Source organism: Dermacentor albipictus, chromosome 3 (genome assembly GCF_038994185.2).
Source record: "Dermacentor albipictus isolate Rhodes 1998 colony chromosome 3, USDA_Dalb.pri_finalv2, whole genome shotgun sequence".
Classification (NCBI taxonomy): domain Eukaryota; kingdom Metazoa; phylum Arthropoda; class Arachnida; order Ixodida; family Ixodidae; genus Dermacentor; species Dermacentor albipictus.
Window position 1 is genome coordinate 89,244,191 of NC_091823.1, and position 14,361 is coordinate 89,258,551.

Sequence of the window (14,361 nt, forward strand, 5' to 3'; positions counted from 1 at the left end):
TGATGCTTATATCAACGTAAATTATTTGGGTAGGTACTTGCTGCTCTTTCCTATTCGTTTCTTCGCACTTTTTCAAATAATGTTTCGAATTCTTTAACTGAGAACACGCGTTTGCTATGCGTCTTTTTATATAAATATTCTAATTTTTAATTACAATCTAGAACAAAACAAGACCTGCTGTTGGTTACTGTGGCGAATACGATATTCCCACTTCAGCGGAAATGACAGTGGCGGGAAAGTTGATTGTAGGCGTTATGTGGTAGCGGTTGTCGAATTCGTGAGTGTCGATTGTATGTGGTCACGGGAGTTTTGGTCATTTCCCAAAGGAAGAAGAGCTGCTTTCCGCGTTAACAAGCATGGAGGAAGGCAAGAGGCTGCTAACATATGGTGAAAACTCGTTAAACAGCACTGATATCCTGCACAGCCGCACTGGCCATGCGTAGGTGCTGACGACGAAGGTAGTTCATTCGTCAGGGGCACCGAGAAGGTTGACGAAAATATTTACTGGCAATAACGACGTAGGTGCAAGTACGACGAGGGTCACAAGGTTGTCAGCTTAGATGGAGTAGACGCATCTACACCGTGCTAGTGTGGTTTGTGATATGTTGTAGGAGGCAAACGTAAGGAAAGCTAATTTCAGTTTTAGATACACTGTGTTTCAACGTATTCTTTGGGGAAAACGCCCTTGTGCATATAAAACATGACCTTATATATACTCTAAAGTTACGGTGCGGTTACGACCGCTGCTATCGCAGTGTTCAGTTTCGCCTTACATCTTGCGAAGTTCACACTTTTACATGCGGTGCGGGAGCCTCAGCGTCCCTCTCTAATGCAGTAAGATCCTTGCAATGCTCGGCTGCGTCGGATATATACCGCGTTTTGTCTGGCATTCCTTTGTAAAGCGCTTCTGTCACATCTATGGTCATGCCTCTCTTGAGCTTCTTTGGCAGTAAGCTGGAATTCGCGCGTTGAAAGGTTCGACATGCCAACGTTCCGCGACGTGGTAAGCTGCAGAAATGCGCGCACAAAGCCCGACTGTCTCAAGAACCCGTCTCTTTTCATCACCCTCCAAGAAGATGAGCCACGATGCACACTGTGGCAGGTTCTGCGTCTCCGTTGTAACTTAACTACTGGAGGTCTTTTATACCCGGAAGTTTGCTCAGCTTATTAGGGAACGACCGGGGGTATTTCTACACAAGTGCCGCAAACTGTGCAACGACGCCGTGCCTTAATTCTGTTGGACACCCATCCGATGCTGGCATCACGTAAAGGATGAGCCAGATATTCAGGTAAGTGCTGCCGCAATTCCTTTTGCTACTTACCTTGCTAAATTATTCGCTTACGCATCGATTATTTGGCCGACGGCGCTTTTATTCCCGAACACCATTTTTCGCACGCAGGCAAAGAAAGCAATTCGCTTCACTACAAAATAAAATTTTGTCAGTGTTTCTGCATGTCTGAAGAAAGCATGCGTGTACTTGCTTTGCTTAATTGTCTGTCTTCTTTTAGGAACGTGCCTTGCCATATTTTTCATCGAGCTTGTAAAATGGAGCCTGGTAGTACAGATCAGCATTGGATCAAGACGTTGTGTTTTGACTAGCAGTATTAGTGTCCAGGTTCTCCCGTTATCCACGCACCAGCGGCATAAGTTTAGATAGCTTCGCAAGTATTCACTGATGCTTGCGGTTAGTGACTTGGGGTTGTTTTGTAAGGATACTTTCTTCCGATTCCATTTATTCCTTACCATACGTCGCGTCTAGTAACCAGTGCTGTTGATAACAAGGCTGCAGTTTTGTGTGAGCCAGTGATGAAGGGCAAGCAGCGAAAATCAAAAGGAATTATAACAATATATATGCCGCATGTTGCCATAATGTTGCAGGGTAAATAACTGTGCGAATTTACAGTATATATCTGTGAAAATGAGAATTTCCAGTTCTTCTGTGGTAGGAACACCCAGTGCCTAATCTGATGCTGCGTGTTCTTTTTTTTTTTTTTCGGTGTAGACACTTCTCGTACAAATGGCATAACACCTTCATGCTCCAAATTTCGTAGTGTTGTCCAGACGATTACTGTTACTGCATTCAGAGTTTCGGTGTGGAGCTCTCCATTCCATTTCCACTTCATTCCGCAGAGTGGAGATCCCCGTAATTCCACTCCTTTTAACTCATTGGAATAGTGAGAGTTGGGCCATTCCCACACCTTGAGTCGCTGAGCTGCTCCATTCTATTCCTTCAATTCCAGTAGATGAAACACTTCCCATATAGTTGCTCACTATTTGCACTTGCGTGCCTTGCAACAAGATATTTTTGTTGTCTTAACAAGTAATAGATAATGTTGCATACTACTTTTTTCACGCAGGAACAAATATGCTCTGTTGCCTCTTATCTCTTTATGCCGTTGTTGCCTGTAATCGCTTTAATGATTTAACTATTCAAGTAAAGCAACTGAAACGGGGGTGTTCGCCTAGCAGCACTAGTTCTAGGTTTGCAACGGTAGGCTGAAACAAGTCGTTGTTGTTGTTGTTGTTGCCTCGGTGCTATAGCGAAATGGGCAAGCAAGCGCTTTTCGTCGCCTTCGTCTTTTCACCAGCACCATGCCCAATGCCTTCAGTACAATCACTCCCCACTGAAAGAGTAGCTATCTTGGCGACCTAGTGACAGGGTAACACAGGGGGGTCATGGCACTGTTTGAGCCGAGAGATGTGGACTTGCGACTTCCTCGCCGCGACGACGCCATGGTCGGAAGACGCTTCCATTGGCTCGATGAAGTATAGTTTACCGCGGATGTTTGTTTCAGTACCCGATAAGGACCGTGGTACTTGGAGAGCAGCTTGGAAGAAAGGCCTGGAGGAATAGAGGGCACCCATAACCAGACCAGCAAGCCAGGAGCGAAGCACGTAGCCAAGTTGTCATTGGAGGTTTGTAGAAATAAATCATTTTGTTTAATTCAATGCTTATAGAGTAGCACCTACTCTATATCGGTCAATTTTGATTTGCTGAATCACGTTTGGAGGAGTCATTCTTTGTGTGTGTGTGAGCAGATAGTGTTTTTTTTTTTTCGTTTTACATGCCACTTTATGAACCAGTTTATTAACCACATAGTGAGTAACTCACTATGCAGCTTTTATACATTTGATCATTTTCAATGTGCTCGCAGTCTCTCAATAACCGTGGCTTTCTCGGGAAAGAGAAACAGAAAACATTAGGCATTAGGTTGGTTGAAATATGCGCTGAAGTTTGTTTTTCTCATTTGTTAATTTTTGGGAATCTCGAACAAGGGCTGCAGGTACGATTCTGATAAGGTTTTATGTGAAGAACATGTGATCCTGGCAGTTCTCATGGTTACTTGGGTACTCTCAATTTGTTGTGCCTTGGGCTTGGCGTTGTTGATTTCCAGAAGGTCACCTGGCCAGCCTAGGAACAATAGGCAAACCAAGCAGATGCACGAGGTATACTGGTCTTTTCGAGGTACTTGGATAGCACAACCCCTTCGAGACCTGCTGTGGTGGCGGGCACGCTGTTATGATGAACCTCGCAAATGTGGGAAAAATTCAAGCGGGCGTTTCCACGTCGAGATGATTTGCCTCGTCCTAAAAAGGCTGTTAGGATCAGCCTGGGCTTCGACCTCTTAAGTGTGGAAAGTTTTCATGCCGAGATAATCGCCATGTTTCCCGAAAAAGCGTCACCCCTCTACGCCCCGGGCAGACATAAAGGGGAGGACACAAAGGAGAAGACATGAAGGGACAGAGCTTGTCGACTTCACACAACCTGACAGAAGCACTGACACTTTCACAAGTTCCCCAAGTTTTCCAAGAAGGTTATTTAAGAGGGTTATTTAAGGCCGCCCATGTTAAGCAGAACCACTCAAGACTCGGATAGAGTCACAACCATGTACCAATGAAGTGAATATAGATTCTTTTCAACTTTTTTTCATCATCATGATGCCGACCTTCATCATTGTTTTCCTACTCTTGTGGTGAAGACACACCTCACCTGCTTGAGATTGTATCACTGGTTATTCAGCAAAAATTCAACAAGTCAACGACAACAACTGTAGTTCACACGGCAACAAAAAAAGCAATTTGTGTTGTTAAGGGACACTAACATGACATTTACACATCTGTCTACGTGGAAAGTCAGGCTATCTCGTGCTTGGTTAATACGGAATTGTCTGTCGCTATTCTAGCAGAAGAAACCTGTCACCATTTTTTCACAAGTACTTGCCCTTTGAAGCCTGTACAGTTTTTCGACTACTCCAAGTCAAAAATAGGAGTTCAAGGATGCTTTATCACATCACCTACATTCTATGGTAGAAGTGCTTGCATTCTTCTGTATGTTGTGTCTGAGGGCACCACTGTTCTGGGCCTAGATGCCATTGCGGCACTACAAATGAAGATTGAAGGTACATCACTTCAGTGTCTTGCGTTGACCTCTAGCACTCCTGTATTGCCATCTGAGCTATGTTTGCCCCCAAAAGTACTTCAGTGCGTTCAGCAAAAGCAGAGTTATTGGCAGTCAAACATGGCCTCCTCTGTACTCCTGTTCGTTCTTCAATGCCTTGCACTGTGAAGGCTTCAGCGTAGTGGGGCTAGCCCACAACGCTCCGCCTTCTAAATGTCACCGTGGCGTGAAGCTCAAATTTCAATTGGATGTTAACGTAGATGCCATGACTTCTGCCTTTGGTGCCTACGATGCGCTAAACATAAGCCAAACGCAGTTGTCCTCAGCGACCTGCAGTGTGCTCAGCCAGTAGACTCGTGGCGGCTGCAGCATCTACACGATGTAGCCAACTACAACTCTGTCAGCTATCGGCCAATAGCAGCCGTCTAAGGGGATGACGAAGAAGTGCGCCCAATGACAAAATAGTGCGTTCAGAAGAAAGTGAGGACAGCGCCTTCTGTTCAAAAGAGAGCGTTTGAGAGAAAGGCAGCTTCACGATCCGCTTGCAAGCTCCACGCATCACATACAACAGTTAAACTTGGATGAGATGTTCACAGCAGCGTATGTTACCCGCAGACTATGGTATTTCACCAAGCCCAAAGGGTGGTTCAGAACCCCTGTAAGGTTCACGAGTCTGTTTCACCTGTTGCCAGCAAGCTCCAAAGATTGCTCTTTACTGTTTGTGAGCAAGCGTCTGCTGAATTACAGAAACTTGAAGCACAAGACATCAATGAGTGCGTTGACACCTCTGAGTGGGTTTTGCCAATAGTGGTGGTTCGGAAAAAGGATGGATCAATACGAACGTGGGTTGATCTGTGAGAACCCAATAAAGCTATAACAGTTGACAGCTTTCCACTTCCACAGACAGAAGAGCTGCTAGCTGAGCTGGCGCCCAGCGATTTTCGAAGCGGGGTTCAGCGTCTGCTTACCATCAAGAGGAACTCTCGACTCTTGAGAGTTGTGATCTGACAACCTTTAGTATGCATGATGGGCTTTTTCGTTTTAAAGGTGTGTGCTTCGGCTTGGCTTCAGCTTCATCAGCATTTCAGAAGATGGTGCATCTCATACCTAAAGGATGCAAAGGTTTGCTTTTCTACATAGACGATTATTGTCTATGGCCGTTCTTGAGATCATCTCTCAAATCTCTGCACAGCCTTGCAACGGCTTTCTAAAGCAGGCCTCAAACTTAACGAGAAGTGCGTTTTTGACATTTGACGGGGCATGTTGTGAATGGCAAAGGACTTTTTCCATTAGCCTCATCTATTCAAGCGATAAAAGAAGTGCCTGCACCCTCAAATGTAGATGAAGTTCATTCTCTGCTAGGACTGGCGGGATTTTACTCCAAGTTTGTTCCACATTTTTCAGATGTTGTGGCACCTTTACGGGCATTGCTTTGAGGCAACGAACCATTTGCTCGGATGCGAGTTGCTGAACAGAGTTTTTTCCGTTTATTATCGCTGCTGACAACTTGCAAAATGATACATTTCTTTGATCTGAACCTTCCCATCATCATCCCGACCTATAGCTCTGGGTACGGAGTGGGCGCAGTGCTGCAACAAGATAACAAGGGAACTCTACAGACAGTTGCCTTTGCCTCCTACACATTGAGCCCACAAGAATGAAGATATTCTGCAAGCGAACGTGAAGCCTTAGCATGCGTTTAGGCCTGTGAACATTGGCATGTCTATCTTTGGCGTCATTCCTTTGTCTTGCGAAATGACCATAGTGCTCTCGTCACCTTGTTGTCAACAAAGCGTACTGGACATAGGCCTATGCATATTTCACGTTGGTCAGTATGCCTATTTTGTTACAACTACACCATACAACAATCCCACATAGTAGTTACAGGCAGTGTTCTAAAAGCACTTCATCATCATCAAAATTAAAATGGTCTTCACTGTGGGAGAATGCTGCTGTCGCAGTTAACGAGTTCAAAGCTGAAGGAATTGCTGAGGTCTGTTGGCTTTTTTGGTTTCACATTTACTGTCATTAATGGGCACCATTTTTTCCAGCACACCTTTCCAACCGTGCCTGCTATCACGTCTGCTGGATGCTCGACAATGTGCAAAAAAATATGGTGCGTTTCCTAATTCACTTGACTTGCACAGGGTGAAACCATTTGCGACGTGGACATTTTTGGCCTGCATCCCTTTGTCGCAGCTCAAGCATGCTGTTGCTAAATTGAAGAATTCTTAACTAAATGTTAAGGAGTTAACTTCTAAAAGTTGTAGTCTTTAACCCTTTCAGTCGTTTTCTTCTGGAATATTATAAAATGAAGACAATGGTATGTTTTTAATTATGCAGAATGGAAAAAAATAACATGAATAATAGCAAATGCACTCTTGATATGGCCCTCGCATTCCTCTCCGACAAAAGGAATATAACATGCAGAAGACTCATGCCATTGTTCTCAGTATTTTTTCACAATCTCAGGATTTCTTGTTGTTTTATTACAGTGGCAGAAAGTCGTATTGAGTAAAAATTGAGAAATGTTTTAAATTTGCCAAGTCTAGTTTAGTATAAATAAAAAACTTACTGGTTTTGTAGTCTTGCTCAAAATCAACATTTAGCACCCTGGGACTATGCACTCCTGCAGGTATGTTCCCATTCCATTCAGTCTGCCAGACTGGTGCCATCATTCCAACTCCGAAGCTGTCACTCCACTACTCTGACTGCATTATGGTTCTTCCACTTATTGGCCCACAAAGGCATGTCCTAACTAATCAAACATTCCGAGTGTTTAGGTTGGCTTTCTCAAGAAAAAAAACCAAGTTTACATGGTTTAATTAGTCTCGTCATCAAAACTTGTGAAGCATTTAGAAGGCCCACATAGAGCCAATCTCCTCAACATCAATTCAGCCTTTCTACGGTGCCATCTCTATGTGTATCGCCAATACAGTTAACCCAACAAAGTGGCCCATGACCGAGTTTAGCTGTATCAGCCTGAGGATTCCAAATGCCTGCTAGGCAACAGCCATGACGTGTAAGCTGTACTTTGCTTTTTGGATCTTGAATGCCACAGGTCTCACTACAATAATTTGCTTGCATGAGCACAAATGCAGGTGAAGGTGATCGTAGCGATTGAAATGAATCGCATACGAAAGCAGAAGCGGTATTCTCGGAAGACGACTTCGGGGATACTTTCACTTTTGAGTGACTAGCACCGGATGTGTCGGCATCTAGCTGGCAGTGTTCCTAAAGCATTGGGACACAAATACTGTCACTCAGAGATGTCAATGCATCCACTGCTAGTCGCATGAAACCTCACTAAAGTGAAAGCACCCCCAAAAGTGACTGTCCAAGAATGCGGTCCCTGGTTGTGTATTCAATTCTCAAGCTTCCATAATCAAAACTTCATCACTATGGCATATGCACAGTTGCCACGACCAAATACATTGAAAAGCATTGACATTGCTGGTCGAGTAAGCCCATTGTGCCTAGGTCAACAATGATCGTGCTGTCATTTTTCCGTTATGTGGATAGGCCCAACACCAACATCGTGCAAACTGAGGCTGATGGACCTGCAGAGATTAATACATGGAGAACAGTGCCGTTTCACAGAATTGTCTTTTAATCACTCTATCATTACTAGCATCAACACCTTCCTACACGCACACTGTCTCCATACAGAAGACATCAGCCTCATCGCTCCATTTCTGATGTTTCCTCGTAGTTCTTGGGTGTTTTCTGCCGCTTCCCGACACTTCAGAGCGATCCAGGCAGCAAGTAGCACCTGCCACGTACTAAACCCGGACCTTGCATCTTTGCAGCATTTCCCAGTGAGCGGATCAACACGGATCTAGCGTCGCCGTGCCTGCTGAATCCTCTTCTGACGGCGCAGCTGTGAGGCATATCTGCGAAAGATTGCTTAAGAAGAGGGTGACTTCACTGGTGGCCTAAGACGGACCTATCGCCCGAACGGCTGATCGCGCTGTCACCACAGGAGCTGGTGCGCGCAGCGGCTATTCTGGCAAACGACGCACCTTGGCTTTGCTATAAGAGCCCTGTCTGGATGGAGCCAGCATCACTTCAGAGCGATCCAGGCAGCAAGTAGCACCTGCCACATACTAAACCCGGACCTTGCATCTTTGCAGGTACGTAAGCGTTCAAACGTTCATCTCGAGTTCAAATTATAGCTGCTGGATCGCTCTGCATTGTTGCATTGTTGCTCTGTTGTAGGGAAATTGTAATGGGTGAAAATCCGCTGAAATCATTTGGACAGGTTCTTGCGGACAAACCGCCGGGTACCATTAAAGAACTAGCTAAAGTCTTGCTTGACATAACCTCAAAGCTGGAAAGTATCGCAACAAGCATCAGAGCTGACATAAGAAGCTTAGTAGCAGACAACAAACAGTCCCAGAGGGACATGCAGGACATTAAGACATCCATGGATGTAATGAATAGGACATTTGAGCAACTAAGGACTGATGTGCACAACGTGCACCGCGAACTATCAGAAGTGAAACACCAGCAGGCTAGTATTATTGGCGATGTGCACCAGTTGCAGGGGGAAGTGAGGGAAATGCGACAGGAAATAATCGAGCTCAAGCAGTACAGTCGTCGAAACAACTTGGAAATAAGAAATGTTCCAGTGTCGGCAGACGAATCGCTGCCAGACATGATGCAAAACATAGCGACTTGCTTGAAGATGGAACTTCGTACCGAAGATATCGATGTAGTGCATCGAGTTCCGACCAAAAACAAGGCTCAACAGAATATTTTGGTAAGGTTTACATCCATTGCAGTCCGAGACAAAATGATAAAGAATGCCAAGAAAGAGAGATTGTCTACATCAGCCCTTGGCTTCCAAAATAATGAGCCCATATTCATTAATGAACACCTCTGCCAAGAGAATAAGATTCTTCTCGCAAAAGCTCGCCAAGCGAGAAGAGAGAAAAATTGGAAGTATGTATGGGTATCGCAGGCCAAAATTCTAATGCGGAAAACCGAGAATTCTCGTGTCTTGCACATCATTTCTGAAGACGACCTGAAAAAGGTAGTTTAGAGCCTCTAGTGCTAAGTCTTGCTTGCCACACCAATCATGGCGTTCTCAATCCGTGATGTTGAACGGGAATTCCACAAAACCCAGGGTATATCGATACTTCACTGTAACATTCGAAGTTTTCGAAGAAACAAAGATACATTGTGTTCCTTTTTAGCACAGCATAATTTTACCTTTGATGTAATTGGCTTAACGGAAACTTGGTTAAAAGAAGGTGAGCACATCTCCATTCCGGGATACAGTCTTGTAAGCAATCCCAGGAATACAGTATCTCGTGGGGGTGGAGTGGCTCTACTAATCACGCAGACAGTACCCTTTAGGATAATCACCAATACTGAAATAAGTAACAATACGGTTGAATCTCTCTTTGTTCTTTTAGATTCACGCATAGTTGTTGGTACAATATACCGGCCACCAAACTCGAGTCTGCCCGTTTTTTATCAATCGTTGGAATCTATCCTTTCCACCCTAAGCAGTAAGAGCTATGGTACCATCACTATTGTTGGCGACTTTAACATTAATATCAGCAAAGACACGAATTGTGAATACACGCACCTACTGGATTCATACAACTTCAAAAATACAATCCAAGAACCTACTAGATTGTCACCAAGTGCATCCACAACTATAGACCATGTATTGTGTAACAGTGATAACATACGTTCTGGCGTATACGATACGAGTCTCACGGACCACTGCCCTATTTTTGCGTTATTACACAGCTCAAATAATACCATTGCAAAAAAGACTACCTTGGCAAATCGCAGGATTAATTACAAAATACTGCGACAAAAAATTAAAGAAAAGGAATTTCATGATGAATTTAGCAGTGACTCTCATATCGAATGCGCAAACTTTACAAATGCATTAGCCCACATGATATCTCAGAGTACCACATATAAACAAAACAAATACGAGGAACCTTTGTGCCCATGGATGAATAACACCATACTTACAGCAATAAAAGAAAAGGATTGGTGGTACCAAAAATGGAAAAAACATAGAGATAACACCTATTATTTGCAAAATTATCGAATATCTCGTAACCACGTAGTAGCTGTTATCCGGAGGCGGAAAAAAGAATACAACGCATTCCTAATAAAACAAGCACAAGGCAATACCAAAAAAATGTGGGAAATTATAAAAGCAGTAATTGATAAACCAAATAAAAAACCAATCGCTCCTGAACATGTCGATGCCAAGTGCGCCGACACTTTTAATGCGTATTTTACTAGCATTGGCCCAAAACTAGCGGAGCGTATTCCAGTTACTGAAAGCAATGTCGATTGCCCCATCATCCATGCATGTTTTTCCTTGGTTCAAGTGGACGAGCATACCATAACCTCAATTATATCAGGCATGCCTTGCTACAAAGCTACCGGCCACGATGGCATTACTGTAAAAGCATTGAAAGACAATATGGATATTCTTGTGCCAGTACTCACTAAAATAATTAATAACTGTATAAGTCGAGGCACATACCCTGATATATTAAAGATAGCAAGAGTTTCTCCTATATATAAAAATGGTGACGTCAATGACCCTGGAAGCTATCGGCCTATCTCTGTGCTTAGCATAATAAATACTGTATTTGAAAAGGTAATCGCGGCTCAACTGAAGCACTACCTAAACGAAAACAAGCTTCTAACAGATTGCCAACATGGATTTAGAGCCAATCGATCAACGTCTTCAGCAGTGTTAGAATTAACCCAGAGTATAAACACAGCCCTACACAAAAACAAGATTGCCGTAGGATTATTTTTAGATTTAAAGAAAGCATTTGACACGGTCTGTCATTCCATACTTCTAAAAAAATTACGAACTTATGGTTTTAGCGAAATGACAATGGACCTCTTTTCAAGCTACCTAAATGGTCGAAAACAATATGTAAAATTTGGCTCCTTTGTTTCCCAGTATACTACTATAGTCACAGGAGTTCCGCAAGGATCAGTTTTGGGGCCCATACTGTTCTCGCTGTATGTAAACGACCTCCCAACAATACTAAAGTCATCAAAATGTATCATGTACGCTGACGATACCACGCTATTATTTTCAGGTAAATCTCCTGGAATATTGCAGAACACTATAAACAGCGAGTTATCCAACATATCAACTTGGTTTGCTTGTAATAAATTAACACTTAACAGAGATAAGACAAAATACATAGTATTCAACTCCCGTTATTCCAGGGGTGACACAATTGGCATGCAAATTCACCTTCTAGGTGGAACAATAGAACAGCTCGATCACATAAAATATTTAGGGGTATTATTGGACTGCAACTTGAACTGGAGACCACATATATCTAGTATATGCGCGAAATTAGCTTCGGCTTGCTATTTATTAATAAAATGCAGGGAATATCTTGACCTTAGCGTACTTAAAGTTGTTTACTTTTCCATATTTCACTGTCACATCACATATTGTTCTGAATCATGGTCAAGCACATATAAAACATACATAGATCCCGTTTTTCGGTTACAGAAAAGGGCCTTGCGCATTATGACATACACAAGCCCACATGATAATACTGACATGCTGTTCTGTCGTCTCGGTATATTACCTTTATCTCTGGCATGCGAAATGAAAGTTGCAATTTTGATTAACAATATCTTACATGGGAATCACTCATTATCACCAAGCCTGTTTGTTACACCTAATCGCAATACAAGGGGTGCAACAAATATAAATTTTAACCTACCAATCGCTCGTAACACGTATGGCCAACGACTACTTGAGTTTCATGGTGCTAAAATTTGGAATACAGTACCTCTTGAGGTAAAAATGGCCAACAATTTCGTGTCTACTGTTAAAAAGCTATACCTATCAAAAAGTACGTGATTTTTTGTCAGTCTGGTTCTCCACCTGTTTCATACTGTGCTGAATCTTTTCAGAAAGCCTAAACACTTCAACACAGACCCTTGCAAATGTGTCACTTCTACGTATAATATGCTATCTCGGTTTTTTCATTGTGTATGTGCATGTATTCTCCTGACAGTTCTGTTTTATTACCATTGATTGATATGCACTGTTTTTCTTTTGTAATGTTTTTGATTGTATGTATCCACCTAACTGTATTAGGTGGTATCATTAAAAAACTAGATAAGCGCATAACATTGTAGCTGCTACTACAAATATGACTATGGGCCTACACTAGCCTTTGGCTACAGGCCCAACAGTTCCTTTGTACAAATTATTATCAATGAAAAATAAACTGAATTGAATTGAATTGAATTGAACACTTCCCGACTTGAACAAAATTTCTTTATGTCTCTGCAACGTAATCTCTGGGTTGTCGGATACCTGCGCAGCTGATAGCTCCAATGTTACAGCTGGGCCCGTAGATGATGAGGGAAGGATGGTGGGAGAGAGATGCGCATGTCGCAGGACGTCAACGTTTCTTCTACCTACGCGGCATAAATTACACAGAAGAAATGTCACATTTGAATTATGTTTGCTCAGAGCAACATCAGGTGTGGCCTCTCGAGTAGATGCTTGAAGTGCTGGAGCCACTGTGCACCAACGGCGCCATCGACTACACGATGATCACAGCTCAGAGTCACTGACATCACCTTGGCCGTCCTGTACCTAAAGGAGACAGGGAGAGAGAAAGAGAACATGTAAGATGCATAGGACATATTTTAGTTGACACATCAAACAGAAAGACATGTACTATACTCACGAAATCAAACATCAATTTAGGGCTAACTAAGGCCTGTATTTGGTTTCCAGGCTCCAGTTCGTGTGACCAGCATAATTATAGCTTGTACACTAAGAGTCCACATCACCTTTAGTAACCAGATTCGTAGCAGCATGACATTGCACTTCTGAGTAGTGCGTTTGCAGTGTTACACATCAATGTTTCCCTGTCGTGTTTTATTCCACTGTAATAAGCTTTTTACTCAAATGCCTCTCTTATGCCCTTCATCTTGATCATTCCCATTCGTTTTTCAATTTTGCCCACAACATTATTATTCAAAATACAGGACAAGAAAAAAGTTGGGAACTACTACTTTTATGGTTGATAACAGAAGAAGGGGACGAATCCGGCTTTTTGGATGCCACTTTGAAATTCTGGGTGCATTTTTTAGAGTGCAGCTCTTAATGGCCTGTTGCTGCAGTGAGTGTCGGCTGCAGCAGCGGCGAAGCCAAGTGAACATGGAGTGGCAGATGAAAGACGCGAGCTGCGAATGGTGGAGAACAATGGGAGCTGCCCCTTTAGTGACGTGTGCACAGGAAACTGGCTTCATGCGGACACGCCCGATGCGTACTGCTATTTGGTCTCGGCCGGGCCGCTCATTTTGTACTACTACATGTTTCAATTGTCATGCTTCGTGATTCTTTTGTAATCTGATTGTTTGCGCGATGCGAATTGTGTAGTACCTTCTGGAAGCGAAGCAGCACCAGCGATTACATTGAAACCTTCGATGAGTCACGTAAAAGAGCCGACGCACTTGACTCACAAATAAAATGTTCAACTACAGCCAACTCTGCTACATGTTTTTCTCAAAGCCTCAATATATCGTGAAATGAAAACACGCATAGAGCTGCGCTGAAATTTCACATTAGGGAGTATCGTAATCATTGAATCTTTTTACAACCACCACCAAAAATATTTCAAACAAGCTAGAAATCCAACAAGTCCTAAACATTTTATTTTAGAGTTTTATTTGCAATGTTCATGCACTCAGAATCACTATGTGCATCTGCAGCACTTTGGCATCTTCTGGCCGGAGGCACATTTACGTTCACATTCACATTTACCTGAGAGGAAATTACATGAATGAAGATACTGCTACTATATTTGAAATGCACGGCTGCATTGGAGTACTAATTCTACTATGGAGCATAAGGCACCGCCACACGACTGAAATAGCATCACAGGACTTGTATTCAGCAAGCTTGCCTTCAATAGGTACA

The 14,361-nt window shown here is 43.0% G+C and overlaps 1 protein-coding gene and 1 long non-coding RNA gene across 4 annotated transcripts in view; one reads left to right on the forward strand and one right to left on the reverse strand.

Moving 5' to 3' along the window:
• The first annotated feature begins 236 nt into the window (after positions 1-236).
• Positions 237-12,664, forward strand: LOC139057466 (uncharacterized). 3 transcript variants are annotated; one of them, XR_011512809.1, is made up of 3 exons: positions 237-1,289; positions 2,797-2,917; positions 8,210-12,664. It is a non-coding gene; the product is annotated as an uncharacterized lncRNA (long non-coding RNA). The 3 variants fall into 3 exon arrangements; XR_011512808.1 differs by lacking the exon at positions 8,210-12,664 and adding an exon at positions 6,452-6,516; XR_011512807.1 differs by lacking the exon at positions 8,210-12,664 and adding an exon at positions 3,397-3,802.
• A 24-nt stretch (positions 12,665-12,688) lies between these two features.
• Positions 12,689-14,361, reverse strand: part of muc (dihydrolipoamide S-acetyltransferase muc) — a 34,528-nt gene continuing 32,855 nt past the window's right edge. Inside the window, exon 12 of the mRNA XM_070535780.1 lies at positions 12,689-13,029. Coding sequence (XP_070391881.1) covers positions 12,900-13,029 — 130 coding nt within the window. The 3' untranslated portion in view covers positions 12,689-12,899. The remainder of the gene's footprint in view (positions 13,030-14,361) is intronic.